Source organism: Solea senegalensis, linkage group LG9 (assembly GCF_019176455.1).
Source record: "Solea senegalensis isolate Sse05_10M linkage group LG9, IFAPA_SoseM_1, whole genome shotgun sequence".
In the NCBI taxonomy this organism is placed as follows: Eukaryota; Metazoa; Chordata; class Actinopteri; order Pleuronectiformes; family Soleidae; genus Solea; species Solea senegalensis.
In genome coordinates, this window is record NC_058029.1 from 8950158 (window position 1) to 8973176 (window position 23019).

General features: G+C 40.9%; 3 protein-coding genes across 5 annotated transcripts; all 3 read right to left on the reverse strand.

Annotated features, from left to right (window-relative positions):
* Positions 1–3523: 3523 nt before the first annotated feature.
* zgc:171844 (uncharacterized protein LOC100151763 homolog) lies at positions 3524–9385 on the reverse strand. The gene is made up of 6 exons (XM_044034631.1): positions 9146–9385; positions 7364–7484; positions 5418–5491; positions 4298–4412; positions 4068–4138; positions 3524–3951 (listed from the first exon to the last, which is right to left on the reverse strand). Exons 1-6 carry the CDS (start codon positions 9225–9227, stop codon positions 3833–3835), a joined length of 582 nt encoding a protein of 193 aa, XP_043890566.1. The 5' UTR covers positions 9228–9385; the 3' UTR covers positions 3524–3832.
* A 449-nt stretch (positions 9386–9834) lies between these two features.
* mfsd6l (major facilitator superfamily domain containing 6-like) lies at positions 9835–15624 on the reverse strand. Of its 3 annotated transcripts, XR_006360977.1 has the most exons (4): positions 15481–15624; positions 11701–13872; positions 10462–10751; positions 9835–10354 (listed from the first exon to the last, which is right to left on the reverse strand). XR_006360977.1 is itself a non-coding variant. In XM_044033344.1 (2 exons), exon 2 carries the CDS (start codon positions 13831–13833, stop codon positions 12010–12012), a length of 1824 nt encoding a protein of 607 aa, XP_043889279.1. In that variant the 5' UTR covers positions 13834–13872; positions 15481–15624; the 3' UTR covers positions 10779–12009. The 3 variants fall into 3 exon arrangements, 1 of the variants encoding a protein (XP_043889279.1); XR_006360976.1 differs by having other exon boundaries at positions 9835–10751; XM_044033344.1 differs by lacking the exons at positions 9835–10354; positions 10462–10751 and having other exon boundaries at positions 10779–13872.
* Positions 15625–16282: 658 nt separating this feature from the next.
* pik3r6b (phosphoinositide-3-kinase, regulatory subunit 6b) lies at positions 16283–22972 on the reverse strand. The gene is made up of 18 exons (XM_044034728.1): positions 22663–22972; positions 22433–22525; positions 21305–21408; positions 21119–21187; positions 20891–21026; positions 20732–20801; positions 20466–20649; positions 19641–19788; positions 19055–19562; positions 18885–18981; positions 18710–18808; positions 18080–18198; positions 17645–17736; positions 17462–17532; positions 17286–17376; positions 17138–17190; positions 16967–17067; positions 16283–16883 (listed from the first exon to the last, which is right to left on the reverse strand). The coding sequence occupies exons 1-18, from the start codon at positions 22676–22678 to the stop codon at positions 16739–16741; spliced, it is 2196 nt and encodes a 731-aa protein (XP_043890663.1). The 5' UTR covers positions 22679–22972; the 3' UTR covers positions 16283–16738.
* Between the last annotated feature and the right edge of the window lie 47 nt (positions 22973–23019).

The following is a 23019-nucleotide window of genomic DNA, read 5'->3' on the forward strand; positions in this document are numbered from 1 at the left end:
AAACACCTGTGTATAACTATATAAGGTCATTGTTCTATAATGCTAGTGGATATATTTGTTCCACTCGGGTTAATAGGGGAATATTCCAACTTTAAAGCACAACATCAACTCTACCTGAGTGTTCCATTTTTTCCTCACCATACCGATGTGTCCCACATTACACAAATAACTGGTGTTTATTCCCACTGATGAAAAATCCAGGTCAGGTAATAATCCAGCATAGAAAAACAATTGAAACAGCAGGCGGTTAATTAATAAGAGACCATGCAGCTTATTGTTGCCCAGGGTGAATTCATGCTGCTTTGCTTAAGGTAAACAACATGCTGACAAAGTTTTCACATACCAAAGATTAACACATAATATATATATATATATATTAGTGCTGGGCCGTTAACGGCGTTAACGTGCTGCGTTAACGCGAGACTCTTATCGCGCGATAAGAAAATTATCGCCGTTAATCTATTCTCAAAGTTGGGTCTGGGACCTGGGTCCACATAGTGAGCAAGCTATGAATTTCACTTTGATATGTTAGCGCGGATGTATACCTGGCCCAGAAGGCTCTGACCTGGCTGAGCGCGGATGTAGGTAACGTTACGTTATGTAATTTATTGTCATTTTTTGTTTTATAACGGTCTATGTAATTTACCACGGTGAAAATGGTTTCAGGTTGGATATCCAACCGTCGCGTCCGACAACTGTCTGAATGAATATCCAACCTGAAACTAACTTCACGCGGTATAGCTTTAGCTAACGTTATCAACGTTTTGCTGATTAGTTGCTGATAGTTGCCTACTACTACTAGCAATCTTACTCTGATATACTTTTTCTGTCCTACTCCTAATGTTAGGTGTGATGAAAACAGAGGAGCGCCACTTAGCAGAAGAAGAATTCAAATGAGCCATTTTAATCTAGATTAATCTAGATTAACTCCAAGATTGCAGTGAGATTAATCTAGATTAAAAAAATTAATCTATGCCCAGCTCTAATATATATACACATATATATATATATATATATATATATATATATATGTATGTATATATATATATATATATATATATATATATATATATATATATATATATATATATATATATATATATATGTATACATATATAAGTTTGAGAACCACTGCAGGAAAATTAATGTTTACTCCCCTCTAGTGGCCACAATGAAGAACTGCTAATATTACTTATATGTGACTCATTTGGATGATTGTTTCAAATAATAACAGTAATAACTGTTTTAATAAAGAGCAGTGTGTGTGTGTGTGTGTGTGTGAGAGAGGCCCAATTACAAACAAATACATAGAAGAGACACAGGATCATCATCTGTTCTTACTCAATAACTCTTTACCTCACACTTTTACTTTTTTATACACATTCTCAGTGATGTGTGAAGGTTGTACATTCATGTTTTAAGAAAAGGGATTTCTGACTGACTGTTGTGGGTTTCTCCCCGTCAACCTCTCACACTCGAGCAACTTCCTTATACTGCACCCATCAACCGACCCCATGATAAGACTATCTGATTCATAGCCATCTCAGAGATTGCTTTCCTCCACTTCATCCCTTCTCTTCCTTCACTTCACACAAGCCTCTCATCATTCTGCCCTGTTCCCCCTCACGGCTCCCAGGTGCTGACATCTACCCACACTGATCTTTCATTTACTTTCCTTTGGGGTAAATGTCACAGACAATTTCCTGGGGGAACAAAATGTAAACTGCTTTTCAGGACGGAGCGGCACATGAATTTATGCTGAGAAGAAACAGTGAGTGATAGAGGGGGGGGGAACAAGAGAAAACACAGTTTAATTGGTGCCTGATATCACTTCTGCCAATGTTGCATACTGTACAAGAACAAGCTGCTTTCTCACTAGCGCCAATTAGAGTGTGGGCTGGCGGTTACTTGTCCATATTCACAGTGTGTAGCTTTCCTGATTAGCCTTCTTTAGGCTGTAAATTAAAGACAGAGGAGACAGGGCTGTTTATCTGCAGCCAGCTGTGACAGCTGTGAATAGAAGCACAGAAGCGACCACACGTTACTGCAGAGAGAACAAGCCATTAACACAACGTATACGTTTAAATCTGCATGTGAGGAATTTGGGCTTAACATGAGCATCATTTCTAAGAAAACCAAAATAATGAACCAAGAGCCATTTAAAAGACAGTTGTTGCCCACTCCTATTTTTTTACATTAGTGATCTTGTGTTTAATTCCTGTTGTGCACTCTGTGTGTGTGTGTGTGCACCTGAGGTAAGTTGTGTGGAACTCACACCATCTGGTTTCCTCCTCACCACGGTGAGCAATATCACCCTCGACCATCACTCTCTCTCACATACGCCACTATCTCATCCTGTTGTCATGGCAGTGGCACACGTGATGACGTAAGGGAACCTCTCATTGGACATCGTATTTATATTGAGCACAATATTGCTTTCATACATTCAGCGTATATGACTAACATGTGACACGTGTGACGCCTCAGCTACAGAAAGAGCCGAGGACTAACAGCAGCGCTTTAAGTGGCAAGAGTTGGAATGAAAAATCAAAAAAAACAACAACAACAATGTCATTTTGAATTTTGACAGGAAGCTGCATTGTTCAAATCCATATTTAAAGAAGATTTCACATCAGGGGTCTCAAACTCAAACCACCTGGGGGCCATAATATGAGGGGCAACAATGCGGGAAATTAACTCCTATCACAACATTCCATCACAATGAAGCAATAACGACGTTTGTGATGGTATTTCACAGAATTTCATTCAGAATTTCTGTCTATAATCCAGCTACAGGTGGAGGAGTAGGTCATGGGCCAGTTCTCTTTATGACTTGATATAGAGGGTTTCAGGCTGAACAAACACTGGATGTGAACTCCACAACAGTCTCAGTTTAAACAGAAAAACACCTTTCACTGGTCTTGAATAAAACCAGGTTTCCAAAAAGCACAAGGCAACAAAAGATAGAAAAAGACAAAAGGCTACTATAGTCACTGATCTTAAATACAGACACAGGAAACATGCAGGGATAATGATCACAGAGGAGGGAAACTCAACAGGAAGCAGACACTGAAACGAGAGGCAATGGTAGTTATTTCAAAATAAAACAGGAAACAGAGCATAAGACTACCCAGGATGTGAAGTAGGAGTAGTATGAGGGTACGTTTAACAGAAAAGGGTGTCAGAATAAGAGTCTTCAGCTGACATGCTTGAGCATTACTTACACATGTTGTACACCAATCAATCACATCATTTCAGTCCAAATGTCAATGATTACAGAATTTGACAGACATAAAAACCATAGAGAATTTTGCTCAATACAATATGGAAATAAATAATGATGTTTCCCATATAAACCATAAACCTGGAGCTCATATGTGGCAGCGGAAACATTCAACTATTTATTTAGTAACACTGTGAATTTAAAATTTTAAATAAAGAGCAGCGATGGTCATAGTCAGCACATGATGTCAGACTGTCACTGTCCTCTGCGGAAACAACAAGTGAAACATGGAAATGAGGCAATAAAACGTCTTTATTTCAGTAACACTTATAAAAAAAGCACATGTCCACACATATACAGCAAGATAAATCACATTTTTATCACAGTAGCTTATTCAAAGGACAGTTTAATAAACTAATAAACTTAAATAGAAAGAAAACAGTCGCACATATTATACTACAACACATATAATCACAGTATTTCCAAAACGCACATAATAATATAACGCTTATCCATTTATTATATGCACGTTGGCATTCATGGGGAGTATGCAGCTAATCCTTCACACATGGAGGCTCACGTGTCCCCTGTCCTCTGCTTTCACACCAGTTACATGACGGAGCAGGTGAAGCCGCAGCAGTCTTTCAGCAGCGTGAGTCCAGTCTTGGAGAGAAACGGCGGCGACGTGTGCTTGGATTTAGACGCCACCGACTGATCTTCCAAAGCACCTGATAGGAAAAGGACAGTTGTCCACGAGAGCATGTTCACACACACACACACACACACACTCAATACAATACAATACACAGCCTAACTGGACATGACAGCCTCGAAGTTCACTCACCTTTTGCAGTCAAGGCCTTGGGAAATTTGGACTGTAAAAAAGCTGCCATCTCTCTGTCCTCCTCTCTCTCCCTGCCAAGAAGCACATGTCCACTGTTTTTATGTCTCTAGCAACAGGATTTAGGTTTAGGATTTTGCTAATTCATTAAAGAATCAATAGATTGGATTACATGGTTTGTGCGGTGGTCAGCGCTCAAACCACCAGTGTGTAAGTGGGTTTCTTAGGCTCACCTCAGCCGCTCAAACTCCACGTCATCCACGAGGAAGTCTCTGGTCTCCACCAGCTTGTTGATTTGCCGCAGCAGCTCCTCCTCTTTCACCCTGTCCTCCGTGGACTTGTCCTTGTCTGTTAAACAGTCACAATAATAATGTGTCTTAATTACAATTACTAAAGACTATATTGAGGCATAACATAAAATAGTAAATATAGCAGAAGATTCATCTAAGACTCTTTACGCACATAAACGCACTATATGAGTGAGGACGCAACATTCCCTAGCCTGTTCCTCAACCCTAAACCCAATTCTAACCCTAAAACCAGGACTTAACCCTGATAAAGCCCTTTAAAGTTGTGGATCCAGACATATACACTGGTTTTGCATACTTTATGTGGACTCTCATAGACATAAGCCTGTTACTCTTACCTTAACCATCACAACATAAGTGCCTAACCTTAACACTAACCCTAACCTAAAACCAGGTCTAAATCCCCAAAAAGCCTGAAATCCAGAAATGTCCTCACAAGGTCAAAATGTCCTCACAAAGGCATTTCAGAAGGTTTGTCTGACAATTGGTCCACACAACCTTTTTAAGACATCTACAACCTACACACACACACACACACACACACACAGATGAAACCACAAATCAAATCTTAGCTTCAAGCAGTTCCTCAGAATTGAGCTTCTGCCTCATTAGGACCAGGTTTTGGTCTCCATGAGGACAACTGGTCCTGACAAGAAAAGGTCATAAAGAGGTAACAAAAGACATAAAGACGGAGCAAGAGGGAAAACTCAGGATGTGGACGTGACACTGGGAACACTGATGGTTTCACAGTGTACAGCAGTTTACAGGGTTACCACTGTCTCTACTTCACTGTTCTGTACTGAAGCTACTTATCCGTTTAGTTGCCACAGCAACGTTGTTCCACACGTGAGGTGTCATCTAACGCTAATGAGCAGAAGAACGTGAAGATGAGAGTGAATATTTTCAGGATGAAGAAACATCTTGTGGTCAGGTCATTTCCTCCTCACTGTGTTTAAATCCTTCGGTTTTCCCTCTCAGGTCAGAGGAGGACGTTGTCATTCGGCAAAAAGAGGTGAAATGTGGCAACTGGTGTTTTTTAATTTACCTGGAATGGTGACACGTTTTTGCAGCTCCTCCTTCAGCCTTGTGATTTCTTTGCAGAGCTGGATGTCGTCCATCCTGAGGGAATAACACAGAAAGTGCAATTCAATGAGATCCCCACAGTAACATCATTAAAGAATATATCCATCTTATTGTCAGGTTTTGCCCTCACACAGTCTTGTATAAAGTACCTTAAAGGGACACTTGAGTAAAAGTACAAGTATGTTACCAGAAAATGACTTGAGGTTACATTTTATAATATTTCTTAAGTAAAAGTCTAATTTAGTTTATGACATTTACTGTACTTAAGAATGAAAAGTCATTTCCTGATATAAAATGTACAGAGGAAAGTAGGATTGAGCCATAGCAGCTCAGTGGTAGGGTGAGTTGTCTTTCAACTGGAAGGCTGTGGGTTCAATTCCTGGCTCTATATAAATACAAACCATAATACCAACTCTTCTTCTTCTGATATTTATTTGGTAGTAACGAGTAACACAGATAGTTAGAGGAAATGTAATGTAGTGGAGTAAAAGTTAAAGTTGCTAGAAATATAAATAACACAGTGAAGTACAGATACATGACTTTTGTACTTAACTTACGTTACAACACTGCCTCCCTTAACTGCTTTAAAATCAAATACTAGCTTTTATATCATGGATATCAACACATCAGTTTCGCGTCACATTATTTTCATATCGTACCTCAGTTTATGAGGTGAAATAATAACACAGCTGTCTCTCCTGACCCGACACAATCACATCTCATTTCTCTGTCTACCTCTGATACCGATTTCAAAACATGAGTGTCTGCGCGTGCGTGTGTGTGTGCGTGTGTGTGTGTGTGCGCTGCTGTTACAGGAAACACAAACTCAGACGTGTCAGTTTAATAAGAGCGGTTTCTCAGTCAGTTCAGTGTGTTTTTTAGGACGACTCATATGTTATTATTATTGTTTTATTCTAAAACAGACAGGACAACATACGCCAGGATTTTAGAAGAAAAAAACATTTGTAAGCAGCGCCTGGAGTGCACTGGACCAGAGTTTCTCAACCTTGGTCCTCGGGACTAAATGTTTCCCTGCTTCAACACACCTGCTTCTAATGAATGGCTGGTTCTCAGGCTTCAGGGTGTTGGAGTCAGGTGTGTTGGAGCAGGGGAAGCATCTAGGACCAGGGGCCTGTTGCACGGAAGTAGAATAAAGATAAATATCTAAAATCCCTAAAAACACACATTATATAACACATGCCAACACATGCAGACTGCGGGGACAAGGAGGACATCGGCACGTCATCATGAGAGGAATTGCACATCGCCTTGTTTGCCCCCCTCTGGTTGTGTGGGTGAACACATGAGGACGAATCGTCTGACACGTGTCGCCATGATCCACACTCATCACACCGCTAAACCCGGAGGCTTTCACAGAGAATAACACAACCCAACCCAAGGAGTAATTATCATCTGCTTCTCTGAGTCATCGCATGAAAACATCATCCAGTGCTTGATCACTGTTCTCGGTCCCTGCGCTCCCACCTCCATCCTTGTGTGTCAAAATAATGAGGAAGGTCCCCACAGAAAAAAGTGTCAAATAATTAAAAGCAAGGATGAGAGAGAAGTGTGTGTGTGTGTGTGTGGTGATAAATGAAATAGCACTGCTGTTGTGCTTGTCTGCTTCTCTCACGAGAATTTAAACAGACTCTTGGTGCGTTGAGTGAGGGTGGTGTCAGTGTGACATCACATGACGTTACAGTCGCCTCACTTCTCCACTTAGGTTGGTCCTCTGCAGTTTTCCAAGTCAAGAAGCAGCACCTCAAATTGCCCCTGCATGACCGCTGTGATGGCAGCGAGGGAAACATGAAACATGAAAACACGACATGTGCATGTGAATGGCAAACGTGTAGTGTTTGAGTGGCGGTCATGAAAAACACTGGCGTGGTTGGTAGAATAGAATCTCACATGTATCTGAGCTCTGACTCTCTCCGCACGAGGACGTCTCGTACGCGCTCGATTCGGAACAGCTCTCCTTCGATGTCATCCGCTGTCATGGTGGAGTCGGCCATAGAGACGACGTCGTCCGCTGAAAGACACAACAACAACAACAAAGGTTCACTGGGTTTCCAAACTTATTTAGCTTAGCATAGGAGCGTCTATTCTGTTACTGTTAAATGAATGTGTTATTTTTAGTATTAATTCATTAACAGTATAATTTGTGAGTGAGATACTTTAACACGTTTACGGCAAAGGGTGTCAAACATACTGCCCGTGGACCAAAACCGGCCCAGCACAGGGTCCTATCCGGTCCGCGCGATGAATCTGTGAAACTTTCACATGTGAAATTCTATATTTTTCAGCTCCAGATACACGTGAATAAATGTTCTGTGCCACTGTGTGTAAATGTGAAACTTTTAGGTTGTTCATAATAAAAAGATACTTCATTAAATGTAAACCAAAGGGAAATATCTGGAGTTCTTGTTATTAACGCTGAACTAAAATGAGTTTGACACCCCTGCAAGTCTACAGCCTCCACGACTAAATCCATAGAGTGGCAGGATGCTTTGACCTGTCAGATCACAGGGCAGTTCAGAGGTCACAGAGATTGCACCTATTCTGCTTTCCAGGTCATTTCAGGACAAAGAAACAGTGTTTTAAAGTAATAAAGGCAATAAATCACATGTTAATATCAGCTCAGCAGAGGCTTTCAGAGATGGAAAGATTGTCTCAGGTCATATGAACGATGCGTCTGTGTCATAACATGACTATTTTAAGTGAAACGTTCATCTCTGAGCATTAATATAACCATCATCCCGGTTCATATCCAGCATGCTGCTTAACTGTGATCAGAGCTCTGATTCCTCTTCACCAGGAGCGATGAGTCACTCTTTTAATTATCTGACCTTCACACTCACACATATATACTGAACAACCAGGCTTTACAGAGCTGCACATACGTACACACAACCTCTGCAAACCAACCTGTTTCTTTGTGGATTATCACATGTACGCACACAAACACACACCTCCTTCCTTTTTCATTCTTTTCCTCCAAGACAGAATTGCAGCATTTATGAAAAATTGTTCACAACATCTAATTTCACACTGTGTTTAGTGTAAATTCAGTTAATTTTGTAATTAAAGTGCACTGAGGTACAAATTAGAGAAATTACACATCTTTGGGAAAAAAAGCAAATATTTTTCATGCGTTTCTTTTCCTTTTGTCTTTGGACTAATTTCACTTCACTTTTATAGTTTAATATTGTGATGATTCTTTTTTTCCCAATTCATTTAGTGTTTAAAGGGTTGAAAGGGTATTTGAAATAAATAATAAAAGGGACGGTATTGCTTTAGTTTAATTTAAAGCTCCTGGTGAGCACTGGAATCAACCAATATGGCTTTTTCTAATATGACCATTGTGTTTACCCACAATGCCATGTTGTAGCCCGCATTTGGTTCACTCAAAGCGAACCTGAGACCTACGTTTTTAGGTGGACCAGTTTCACACCTCCCCAAACAACACACACCCTTAAATTCAAGTATGTGAATAAAGAGAGATGGTCAGAAGGGGGCTTTAACCCCGGAGCATTAATCCTAGGTACGGCCCTGCTGACCTGCAGCTCTCATCTTTACTAAACTTGGTGTTTCTGTTACAAATCTCTTTCCTCTGATGCTTTAATAAACATGATTCATGTCTCAGCACTGTGTTGATCACTGTGCACTGACTTCATTGTTGTAAAAACTCACTTGATTTCTCCATCGCTCCTTCTTCCACTCGCGTGTTTTCCAGAGCGCCGTACTGTTGAGAGGGTCTTCTCTCCTCCTCCATATTTATTTATATCCAAAAGTGGTTCCTTTATCCAAAAAACACACAATTAAAACAACAAATGTTGATGCTGCGTGAGGATAAAAATCAAAGCGTGTCCATTGAGTCCAAGCAACATAGTCGCGTTCACAGTAAGAGGAGAGGAGGAGAGGAGAAGAGGAGAGGAGTGAGGACAGATGCAGTGGATCTGTCAGCGTGCACGAGCTGATGGAGCTCTGCTGAGCTCAGAGGCGCCACCTCGTGGCAGACACAGGCCTCTACACAGAGCGACACGTCAGTCACTGCAGCGTCAACAAACACATTCACTGTACAGTGTTGAACACGTTTATTTCACCATTAAAAACGAGAAAACATTAATATTTTTAAAGAAATATTTGAAAAACTTGTTTAAAACTAAAAATGTTATTATTTATTTATTACAAATAAACTGAATTCATCTTCATGCCCAAATCATAACATTCAACCACTAAAACTAATGTTTTTGTTATAAATAACTATATAATAACTATAATATCACATCTTAATCAAGAAATAATTGTGTTTTTTTTGTAAAACAGTAAATTTGAAAATTGGATAACAATAATATATTTTAATTTAATTGAGATACATTTTAGCAATAAAAATATTGCCTTGGTTACAGAGCTTCAACATACTGATTATGCAAATTATGGTTGAAAGGATTCATAAGTGAGTTTAAATGATATCAATGGAAGACAAACGGATTAATCACATCATAGAAATCTGATCAGATATCGTTTATAAATCAGGATAATATAACAATACACTAAGACTGACTAACAACACACTCAATGTTTAAAATAATGAATATTGTTGCCATTAAAACATTTACTTAGATCAGCGTAAAGCACACATTTGAACATCAGTCCATCTTACAACTACAGCAACGTCACATTGTGAAAGAATCTTTCTCTTCAGTCTCCAGTCATATTAACTTCTTATATTGTATAATTCATACGTTTGTCTTACTATTGAAAGTGCAGCGAGTTCACAGATATAGAAAGAGGAGTAAGGCAGTGTGGTGAAATGTCTCCGGATCTTCTCGAACCTTCAGTCTCCTGGATGTTAGTGGTTTACAGAGAGTGAGAGGAAGCGCAGGGATCATCGATAAACTACAAGAAGACAAAATGTATGGTTATTTCAAAGAAGTAAGAAGCTGAAGGTGAAAGATCACAGTAGACTCTAGATGTGGAAATGAGATGAAGTATGAAGTATATACTAGTATGAAGAGCAGGATGCGTGTTTATCCTGTGTTGACGAGGCGTTTTCAGAGTTGTGAAGAATGTGAACGTGGAGGATTCACTGGAGAGAAAAAGTCAATAATGAGGAGGTAGAGCTGTGTACGGACAGGAAGCTAATCGACAAGATCAAAACGAAGTATATGAGATTTTCGGGACATGTGAAGGAAAAGAGGATGGCTCGTCTAATTAACTAATTACAACTAATTGAGACGGCTTAGGACAGGAGTTTGTGGCAGACCATGATCGTCCACGTCTTTGGATTTGGCACCTAGAGAGACAGAGTGTGACAATGACGGATTATCGATCTTTTTATTTGAAAATAAGGCAACAGGTGAGTGGTGAGTGTCACAGGAGACAACAGCAACATACAGAATTTCTTATTACATACAGAATGTTAGATATTGACCTAAATGTATTCATCGAGCAACACAGACACTGGAGAGGAGCGGACGACACAAGAACAGACTGACTGACATCTGCCATTTCAGAGAATGTCATTTTGTTGTGGATGTGTGAGCAGATGATCAGTGTGTGTGTGTTTGCCTCAGGTATGAGAGTCCTCACACACACACACACACAGTAACCGACGCACAGAGCCGCTACTGTTCCCCAAATGTGTTTACAATGAAACTGTTTACCTGCAGCAAACATTTATTTTAGCTGCTACCTGCACTTACTATGATGCACAGGAGTAAGAACAGGTCATCTGAATTTACATTTGTACTTTCATACAAATCTAGAGACTGAAAATATCTTTAAAATATCTTTCCTTACACATCGGGAAGAATGCCCTGAGGCATGAAGTGACTGACAGGTTAAACAAATATTGTATCTGCCCTCTCAATGTTCCAGCATGACAAGAAAGCTGCTGTTAAATACACAGTCATTTAAAGTAATCCTTATTATTTGACTATTTCACAAAGGACAGAAGATTTAATCCCTGGCTCCTGTAGTCTACATGCTGATGTGTCCCTGGGAAACACACTTATTAACCCCGTATTGGCGAATACATCAACTGACTGGGGTGCAGGAGTGGACGGTTTAGCAGGTGCCAAGTGCAAATAAAAGCAAAGGGTTGCTTCAGGAAGGGCATCCAGTGTCAAAATTAATATTGTGGATAAGAAAGATTCAAGAAAAGTCACAAATGTAAAGACTGAGCACAGAGCGGCAGTTGTTGAGTGTGGTGAAAGTGGATGCCATGTTTGATTCGGCCTCACCTTGTGTGCACACATCTTGTTTTTCCATCCACTCTCAGAGGATTCCGGGGTTTTATTGTCAAAGATGTCTAAGCTGCTGAAAACTGCCGGGTGGTGTCGAGTCCTTTTTCCACCCAAACGTAATCCCATCTGTTTGTTTGATTGGATGCTTTTACAAATGTGAATTTGTATTGGATGTTCAGATTCATGTCTCATGTCCATGCATACGATATGATTTGGAAATCAGAATTGGCGATTGACGGATTTCTGTGTCCACACAGCCCTGACATAATAATAACAATAATAATAATAATAATGATAATAATATCATCAGTGGTTTATCCTCCTCCCATATTTTTTATTGCTCTTGTCGTCGTCAAATGCTTTATCAAGCCAGTCTGACTCAGAGTCACTGGCTTCACTGCCGTTAGCGGCCAAAAGTCGAGAGTAGTTAATCCTGCGCTGGTGAGGGGCCTTCCACTGGAGCAGAAGCAGACACACACACCACGCCGCCAGACCCACGGCCACTCCTCTGAAGAGCCACGCCAGTCCAAGCGTCTGCACCACATACCCTCCAGCAAAGCTCCCGAGGCTGCCCCCCAGGTGCAGAGCCAGACCGCTGTAGACCCTCCTCACGCTCCGCTCGGCCTCTGGTGTGGCCACGTCCTCACACTGGGCATTCACAGCCCACCAGAGGGCGCCACTGCTGAAACAAGTCCACATCTGGGCAAGCGGTGCAGCCCAGGCTCCCCAGAGGAAGGAGAAATAGAGGCACTGCAGGCTGAGAACTGCAGCCGCCACCGCCAGCACCTTTCCGGGGCTGAGGAGCTTGGACACGCGGCCTGAGAGCAGAGGGAAGGCGGCCTGTGAGAGCAGAGCCAGAGCGACAGACAAACCCATGTGCAGCTCAGTGCTGCCATGATCCTGCATCTGCCACAGGAGGAAGTTATCCACAGCAGCAACTGCTGCCCCGACCAACAGGGTGGTGACTGTGCAGAGCAGCGCACGCGGGGAGCCACGCACCAGCTGCAGGGCTTTCAGGAGCCCGCTGGCCCTGTCTCGCTTTTTGTTTAGGTGGAGGGGGAGGTAGTTTGCTGCAGGCAGGGCCAGAGCTGCAAAACCAGAATAGCAGTAGAAATGCACTGTGCTTCGGGGAGTTTGCCCAGCTATGAGACAGCTCAACTGGCTGACCAGCAACCCTGCTCCTCCGGCCCCACACGCCGCTCCCAGTAAACCCCACAGCCCGGTGCTGCGGTAGCGGTCCGACGCGTCCGCGAAATCCAGATATTCATACAATCCGTCATCTGCCGTCCACTCCAGAGGGGCCAACAGAGCCTCCCACACCGAGACGATGATGAGTATCAAGAAGAAGAGCTGGTGCTGAGGGTCCATGACCTTCAGGTAGCCCAAGAACTCAAAATGTCTCTCCTGCGCTGGTGTCTTTTCTTCCTGCCGTTTTTTAGACCCTAATTTGCCGTCGTTTGACCTCTTGTTCCGTAGTGCAGCTACAGTGGAGCTGGTGGAGTGATGCACAACAGAGGTGGTGATATTTGGCTCTTGAACGCTGTTATTGACCACGACAGAAACAGTCTCTTGTGACGGCTGAGTGTGGGATTCATCACCATGCTGAATATTTGGAGTTTTGCTCATCACTACAGGAGAAGACTTGGCTTGTTCGGTTGTCGTCTGTGCAGGAACTGTTTCACCAGGCTGGGAAACAAGACCTTTTGTGTGAGTTTTAGTGAGTGACGGTTCAGGTCCAACGGTGCTCTTGTGCAGGTTATCACCGAGAGTCTGTGTTGGACTGCTGCTCACATTAGACAGGTCGCACACGCTGCTCTGCGTGTGAACACCCGAGGACGGTACGAGCAGCAGAATCAGAGCGACCGCAGCTGAACACAAAAGAGAGCCATTTATCACCACTCGCCTCTTGTTGTAGTGCTTGGACAGTATGCTCACCGTGGGGCTCCAGACCAGACTTATCAGGTGTTTGGTGCCCATGATGATGCCTGTCATCGCTGGTGTCAGGCCCAGCTGTCTGAAGTACAGGGTGAGGAAGGGGAGCACACATCCTCTGGCGCAGGAGCACAGGAAATTAAAGATGCCGGAGAGCGTGAGCGCACGCTTGATGTCGATCTGTTTGTTCCTCTTCATGATTGTCCTGCTGGGCAGATCACAGTCTCTGCTGAGAGGCTTCACATGGAGCAACAAAGACAGAGAGGGACAAGTTAATACAGATACATGCATTCTGATAAGTTATTATTATTATTATTATTGTTGTTGTGTCCTCCCTAGTAATAAAGTATAGTATATACAGGTCACAGGTCAGAGTTTGCAGTGACAAGGTTTTTACTTAGACTGATTATTTCAATGGTCCCATTGTTTTTGTGTTGATGAATTGGGCGATGAAATGAAATGGAAACAGTAAAAGAATGACAACGCAACTTTCACAAGCACAAAGTAAGGTTTTTAAACATTCTGCTTTCAATGACCAAAGGTTTAAAACTAAAAATATTTGATTATCACTCAGGACTGAGCTACGTTTGTGGCCACACAGTTTCCCACATCGTCACCAACATCTTATCATTTATTTTTATTTATCATATTTGAGTTATGCTGCTGAAAGCCAAACCTGTCCAAAAGCTAAACTATGGTCCAAAAACATAATAACTCAGTGCTCAGTTCATTGCAATAACTATCAACATCGTTTGATTTCATTTGTAATTTTCTTTACCAGGATAACATCTTTGGCCCTACTGTCCAGCACTGTAATCTTTAATATATATGACAAAGTGACGAGAAAACATACCACAGTATCTATCTATCACTATATTTCAATTATATCTTCATACTGTCATAAGATGAATACACCTTTAATTAAAAGTCTGAATTTATATTTATTTCATCATAACTTTAGGGCTTCATACAAGCTCTAAAATGTTTAAAAGAGCACAAATAATATCCAAAGCAAGAACTTACTTCCAAATAAAATAAAGACATTGTTTTAACTTTTTTTTAACCGTTTGAACTTATATATTAAAATATGTGTGTTTCAATCTTGGGGGTGAAATTATGCAACAGTCTAACAGATGAATTAAAGCAGAGTAAAAACATAAATCATTTTAAAAGAATATACAATGAAAAAGAGCAGTTTAATCCAGGACGCTAATGGAATTGGTCGGGTTTAAAGCCAGACATATTCTTGTGTTGTACTGAGAACATTGTATTAAAATACTTATTAAATAAGTAAATATTTGGTGATGGGATAAATTAAATTGAGGTGTGTGTAATAGAAATGGGGGTGGGTACAAATAAGTTTATATTTTCAAACATGTGAGGAGATGTAAATGTAAATGTGTTGTCATTGTACATGTTGAACATGATTGTTTATAATAAACATCTATCAATCTATCCATACATATGGAAAACACATGTCTTAGTGGTGAAATACAATAGAAACAGGTGTGATAGTGTCAGCTGTTGTGTTTGACTCACAGTGCATCCTGTTTACACAGCTCTTAAATCCTGTGTGTGTGTTCTTTTATTTATTTCTTTCACTGAAAGTGCTCCTAAAACACAGCCTGTGGCCTCGGTGGACAAAATAATATCAGATAAACTTCTCACATATGTCACAAACATAGGAATACCATAAAAGCTCACTTTAAAGTAAATATAAGAAGCAGAAAAAGCAGGAACACCTGTCAGGCTGGATGAACCACCTGTCCCTGTAGGATGCGAGGGGTAGAAAAGTCCACGCCACGTCAACTTTCTATGATAATAAAAACAACTTTAGACGTTTACCTTTTATCTTCTGTCGCCACAAAGATCCTCAGACGCTTTCACGGTCCATTTCTCATCTTTAAATTATGCGCTGCGTCCGAAATGTGAACTTTCTTGACGTTTGAAAGCGGAGGAACAACTGTCGCAGTGAGGACGTCAACGCATTTGACTGTAGGTGCTTTACACAGGTTTACACCTGCAGCGGTTTCCATGACTGCAGCGCCCCCTAGCGACGTGGATGCCTTGGTGCACCAGGGCCATGGCATGACATGCGAGTTGAAGCCGAGGAGTATTTAAAAAGCTGTTTTCAATAGCATGCGACCACAAAACACAGTGTTGTTGTAGTCTAACAAACTACTCATACTTTGTTACTGTACTGAAGTACAAAATGAACGTACGTTACTTTTACGAAATAAATGGTGTACTTTTACGCTAACTATCTTTGTTGCCACCATGGCTCAATGCTAACTCCTCACATTTCTTAAATACAGTAAATGTCATATAGTTTAAGACTTAAGTATAGTATTATAAAAAAAACAACAACAAAGAGCATGTCCACATATTCATCGATAAAAAAATTACATCACAAATGACAGTTTTTTTAATACCTGCCAAAATGTGTATGTCAATAAAGTATGTGATAGCAGTAACAATGGCTCAGTTCAGTTCATGTATGTCAGGAGAGTTCAAAGGAACTCCGCCATCATGTACGTTATAGATCAAAGCCCAGGTTTAAATCACCTGCATGTGACTGATTAGAACTGTGCACAGTGCAAAGCTCATGAGGTCACCATGTACACAACAACAATGTCACTGTAACCTGTCAGGTAACAACATTTTTTATTTTTTAATCAAAATGTAAAAGTAGGCGACAAGTTCTAACAACACTAACTAACAACAACGATAAAGTCATTGAAACCTGTTTAGAAACACAATAATACACCACAAACAAGTGAAAAATCTCATTCTGAAGTATTTTCTGTCACATTTTGTGAATAGCTGCACTCTTTTAAAAGACTTGTATGTTTTATGGCCTTTTATACATTTTCTATAGGTTCCTTTTTGAATACACTACAACAAAGACCTGCTTTAACTTCCCAAGGTATATAAAATAACTAAATCTTTAAAAAAAGAAGTTAAAATCACATTACTGATCGTTTCGAATGAACTCCTTCAAACATACTGTACGTTGACGCTGACTGCTCTGTGTTGACGATACAAAGATGTCAGTAACACTGAAAATGAAGCGCTAACACATGAAATCATGAGATCATGTCGCTCAGAGCGTCACACCAGTGAAGGTGTTGATTGGCAGCGACAGCACTTTGTTCAGGTACTTGCTCAGTGGCAGCGGTCGCTCGCTGCTGATGGTGAACATGGAGCGGATGCTGCATCCTGGGTCCAAGCACGGGGAGATTTCTACTCTGCAAAGCAACGTTGTCGCCCTTTAAAACCTGGATTCATGTAGAATACAGTAGGAAAACAACGATGTGGGGCCGTGACTTACTTTTGGACATCCGTGTATGTCCTTCGAGAGTCTTTGTCCAGACACACAGAGAGGCTTCGATGCTCCATTGTCCTGATGCTGATGTTTTGGGTTTTAATTTTCTACAAGCAAACCAGAGAAGGTTTAGAAAGCATTGCAGTGTACATGAGTAAATATTACGTCATTTCTTACGGTGTTGCCGCCTGGGTTCATCCTGTCAAAACGCACAGTAAGGTAATCCTCGCCTAGGCAAAGTGAAAATGTATTATTCACAAATTCAGAGTATTGACAGGAAGCTTAGAGTTCTAAATATGAACTCAAATCAATACGAAAGGTCAACCTGCTGTTGTGGCTGCGGGCTCTGACGTAACAACCACGCCACACGACATGGGTGCTTCGCCCCTCACAACTTTTCTTTTGCTCAATGAGGTCTGAAAAAGACATAAAAAATGACTTAAATAAGTAAAAATAATACTGAAACAGTCAATAAATAATGATAATAATAATAATATTGACCTCTGTATATTTGACTGTGATGACTCCTCCATACACCACCACGGTTAAGTTCTTTCTGCGTGTAGAGGGTTCTGTCAATGACAACACCTCACTTTAGTGAATGTAACTGTGCAGTTGTCAGTGTCCACACACACACACACACACACACATACACAATGACAGGAAGACATTAAAGGGACATACTTGAAAATCTTTCTCTGAGGTGTCTAAACTCTGGGATGTCGGCCTCCAGTTGAGACACAAACACCTCCTCCACCACAGAGGTGACATCACAGCTGGGCGGTCATCTACACACACACACACACACACACACACACACACACACACACACACACACACACATAGGTAACAATCAATCATTGACAGCATCAGATTGTACACTGCTCTGTGCAAAGAGAACATTTAGAGGTGTTTTTCCACCACCGCACTAGGCCCCCGGCAACAGGCCCTGCCACCAGGCACCACCAAAAATAAAAAAACAACTTATTAATCCTTTAATTAATGGTCACTTGATCCACTGTTAAATATAAATAATTTTGCAACTTTCATTAAATATCACAAAACCTAGACTTGAGTACCCCATGTGATAAAAAAAAGTATTTCATATGAAAACCCGACCTGGATACCTTGACAGAATATAGGGGCAGGTTAACTGGCTTCGTCCCACAGCGAAGGTAGTAACACAGGGTGTCCAACAGGAAGTGGTTCTGCTCCGCGGACTCGCTGTGATTACTACACTGCAGACAGACATCGCAGAGGAAAGCCATTATTATTGTGAACATAACAACATAAATAATAATAATAATAATAATAATGAATAACCCTCATGAGACACATCACATTGTTTGTGAGTCAGGAGTCTCGGGAGCTCAATCTGAGCAAAAAACCCCAATAAATCCAATAAAAGACGAGAGGTTTGATTCCCTTAGATCAGGCATGTCTAACGTCCGCAGCTCTGGTTTTATAAAGTATTACTTATGTGTTTATTTTCATTTTTTCACTCCTAAGTGGCTTAGATTTGGTTACATTGCCATTTAAGAACAATAACTGTGACAATGTAAATTCAATGATGATAAAACAGTACATTTATAAATGTACATGTAAAGTTTACTGTTGGAAATCTTCACATCAATTCTGGCTCTCGTTAAAAAACTGAGCACATTTTCACTACAATTTCAGTTAGTTTTGGTTAACTATCACAACGTCGGGTGACTGTAGACGTCTTGACTCCTCTGAATCGAAGGTTACCTGTCCATTCTGCATTGCGATGGCCGCTCTCAGGCTGTTGATGTTGCTGTTGTACCATGGATCCGTGCGTCCCAATAAAGAGGAGAGAGACAATCTGTCCTGTTAGGGACATAAAAAGAGATGAAGTGGAGGCTTGAAATTTCACATGACTTTTGCTCAGCTGCGTGTACCGTACAGGTGAACTGAGAGGAGGCTCCACATCTGTGACTGGGATGTAGTACAGCTGTAGGTTGAGCCTCTTTGTCAAAGTAAGATGTTTGGACTCTCTTGCTCTGTTGTGAAATACACAAGAATCATTTATTTTAGGAGGAAATAGGAATAGCCTGTGAAAGACCAGCTGCTTACCGAATGGAGTGGTAAGCCTTGGTGAGTCTTCCCAGCACACGATTGTCCCCCATCACCACCACCCGCGCCGTGCGCCGCCTACAGTCCTCCATGAAGACGGGAGAGCTTCCAGGACAAGCGTCGATATTTTCCGTCATTAGATTCAATCGACCTGCTGAATTTCCTTTCCTGTAAGCATTTCTGCGTGAGATCGCCAGGGAGGAATTTCTAGGCCTCTTTGTGTCGTCGGTGCTGCTGTCCCCCCGATGTCTCCTGACCTCACCGTCCTCCGAGTTTCCCATGTCGTCCTCGTCTTTGTCGGTGGAGTTGGAGCGGGATCTCAGGGTGAAGTTTGCCAGCAGGTTACCTTCAGGGAATATACATTTAATGCAGCATTGACATGTGTTTAAATGCCGTCTGCGTCTCTCATACTTACATAGATCCACTTCGTTTGTCCACATGATGAACTTGATCTCGGGATAGGACACTGTCCCACTGCACACTGAGCCACAGTCTGTCTTGTTTAAATCTGGGCAGAGAGCGGGAAGCTAAAGTGTAAGAAACGTGATAAAACACATGACTGATCATCTGAGAGAGGTTCACCCACCGTCTGTGTCGGCAGTGAGGACGTCTCTCTGTATGTGCTGTAGCTTGTGCACATACGCCGTAGAACCACCTGCACCATGTCTGATACTCTGCTCCACAGCTTCCACCACTTCCTCAAAATATGTCTTAACTATTTTGTCTTCTAACACCTGAAAATACACAAAAGAGATAATGCAGGGGTTTAGTGGGTGTAACTGCTGTGAGGGAGGAGTTTACAGATCACCTTAAATGTCAACCTCAGAGGAAATCTGTCAACTAGAGTTCTGTAAAATAAAGTTTTGTTCAATATTTGAATGATAAAAGGTCATTCTGAACACACACAGTGCAAAAAATGGGGACTTTTGATTGGTCGCCCGATTCACTGTGAGTCCTGTGTATCATAGCAACAGACATGTGGTGTCATGAAGAGGTAGAATGGCGACAGGACGCTCAGGCAAAAAACAGGAAAAGGAAAGTGACTTATTTTCTTATCAGGAAGTTAGCAAAACCAGTGTCAACAGAACGACAAGTGATTAATGACAATGGAGTCAATGGATGACCATGTGTATGTATGTCATTCAGGAACAAAGGGCCAAAGTGTCCAATCCAAACCAATCTAACTTTATTCATAAAGCACTTTAAAAACAACAGCTGTGCATCAGAGAAATATAGAAACACAAGCACTAAAAAACAAACATATACTACAATACTGTAGAAAATATATTAAAAAAATTAATCTTTTAAGATATGTTTTAAAAATAGCCAGCGAAGGGGCGTGTCTAACATGCAGAACAAGCTCTGCCCCCTCTGAGATTCAAACTCAAAGCAGCTTTATATTCTTGCTTACCTCCAGAGTTTGAGTCAGTCTGGAGCTTTGACAGTCCGTCCCCAGTCCCTTGTGCAGCACATGCACGAGGACATTTCTCTCCATCGTCACTGTGTCCCTGAACATGCTGGACGCCTCCAAAGAGGCTCTCACTTGTGCTTCCAGCTGAGCGGAGAAAACAGCGGGGTCTGCGAGCACAAACACCCTGAAGGAAAGCACAACACTCAAATAAAACTGTTCAGTCCCACGTTTTATTGACTAACGTACAAACAGACACCACTACTCACTTTTCCTGCATGGTGAAATGCTTACTTCTCAGGTTCTGCTCAGCAATGACTCTCCTCGTGTATAAAGAGCCTGTCAAGGGGAAGAATTGCTGTGTTTTACCAGAGTTAAATGAGACTGATGTATAGAGAGTATATAATATATATATATAAAGTTCATACCTGGTGTGGTCATTTCCATCCTGATGCTGCGCAGAGTGCTCAGGGCCACAGCAGAGTAAGGTAACGGTAATATCAACAGTTTCAACAGACACTCACACACTCTCTGGTACAGGTTGGTAGGAATGATGGTAACTGACTGGGAGATTCAAATTAAAATCAGCAAAACACAAAATACTCACAAGGATTCATTCATCTTTACAGTGTTCATCATTGCAGACTAGAGCTCACCTGAATGACGACGTAGTAGAGAGTGTGCAGAATAGGGATGACGTGCATGTGCTGATGTGTTTTATGGATCTGTATCGCAAAGAAAAGTTATATTAACATTATATTTAATTGAATAAAGCTTTTTAATGTATATACAAAGACTGAAGGAGACAAAATAATAGGTCTGTGACATATATGTATGCCAACCTTTTTCAGTTTCTTCTCCAGCTCTTTGACCAACACACGGATCAGTGAGACGCTGCTGGACGGATCCACCTCCACCTTCTTCTCCAGATTCCATCTGGACCATCCTGCAGAGCACAGATCGTTTAATGTTTAAAGCCTCAGAATTATTTATAACACAGTGGGTTAGCTTTGCAAGTATATAAAATAGATTTCAAAATAAATATGTATTCATCCTTAGAACATTAGTATGTTAAAACCTACAGTGTATACAGAGGGTATAAGAATGTGCAATATAGAGTGTCTTATATCCTTTTATTCAGCTCAACGTAAACAATCTGATGAAAAAAATGTTTAATTTTCACTGAGCCAAAAGTATTCACAATGTTTAAAATCGGATTGAATATGTGAAATTTGGAAATAAGTTCAAAGTTCACTTGATTTGTTTTTATGAACAAAAAGAAAAGAAAAACACTCTAATTTTGTGACTTCTGCACAATTATTGCTATTTTATAGCACGACTAAAAATGTGATATCAAATGAATCGTAACTCAAGCACTGTGACTCAACAACACATGAGAAGATGAAAAAAACAGCACTTTTTTTAAAGCCTGAATATGTGACCTACAAACACACCCCCCCAGGATGCCCATATAAGGAGTTGTGTATTATTCCCAAGGCAAATTACCATGGGTAAAATGTTAAAAATTGATATTATATGAATGAAACTAAGTCCCCACACAACTTCCAAACAGGGTATTTAAATACATAGATATGCAAAGTTGGTATTTTAAAACTGCACACATAGTTTCCTATATTTTCTGGATGTGTTCCAACAAAGTATTTCCCCAAATTTTAACCTATACACTTCAGTTATATACATCTATATATAATACTGTTGGAATTGTCCGGAAATTAACTATACATTTTTTGTATATTATACCTTTTACTTTTTATTTTACTACTCAACATATTTTACCACCATTAGTCTGCTCATGGCTGTATTTTCTTATATAACTATTTAAATATGTATTGTTTAATATTTATTCTGCAGTGTTTTTTCTGCTTCATGTGTTTTAGGCTTTATTCATGTCGTCAGTTCCATTTCTCTGGTCTGTTGTGCCTCATATTGGCTCAGTTGTCGCTCTCTACCTTTCTGCGAGGTGCAGCGGCTGTTCATCTCTTTGAGAAGAGTCTGGACGTCATCGCTCAGGCTGGACTGCACCGCTGACAGACAAACATCAGCTGAAAGAAGACCAAGGTGAAACATCACACGTTCTACTGTTCCTGCCTTTAACAAGCGGAACTCGTTTTGATACCACAGCCATTCCAAGTATCTGAAGAGGAAATGAAAACATGCATGTATACATCCAAACACTCACCTGCGAGATCAACCATCTCTTGAGATTATTCTCAGGATAATCTCTGTCTGTGGGCTTCACACCTGATGCTGTTTTTTTTAAACACTCAAACCTGAAATGATCACACTTCAGTTGAATGTTAACAGAAATAATAACACAACGACACAAAGCTGTGCAAATAGATGAGTGTCTTTCTGTGTGCTATGAAGTTTAAAAAAAAACTCCACACTAAATTAAAATGATCCGCATCATTTCAAATCCTACCATTGTTTGTTAGGCCTTGTCCAAACGTGTAAAAGTACATTCTTCCCTCTGAAGATTCTCCACTGCTGCCGTCTGTGAGGTGAATAAGATCACAACGCTAGATACTGTTTGTTA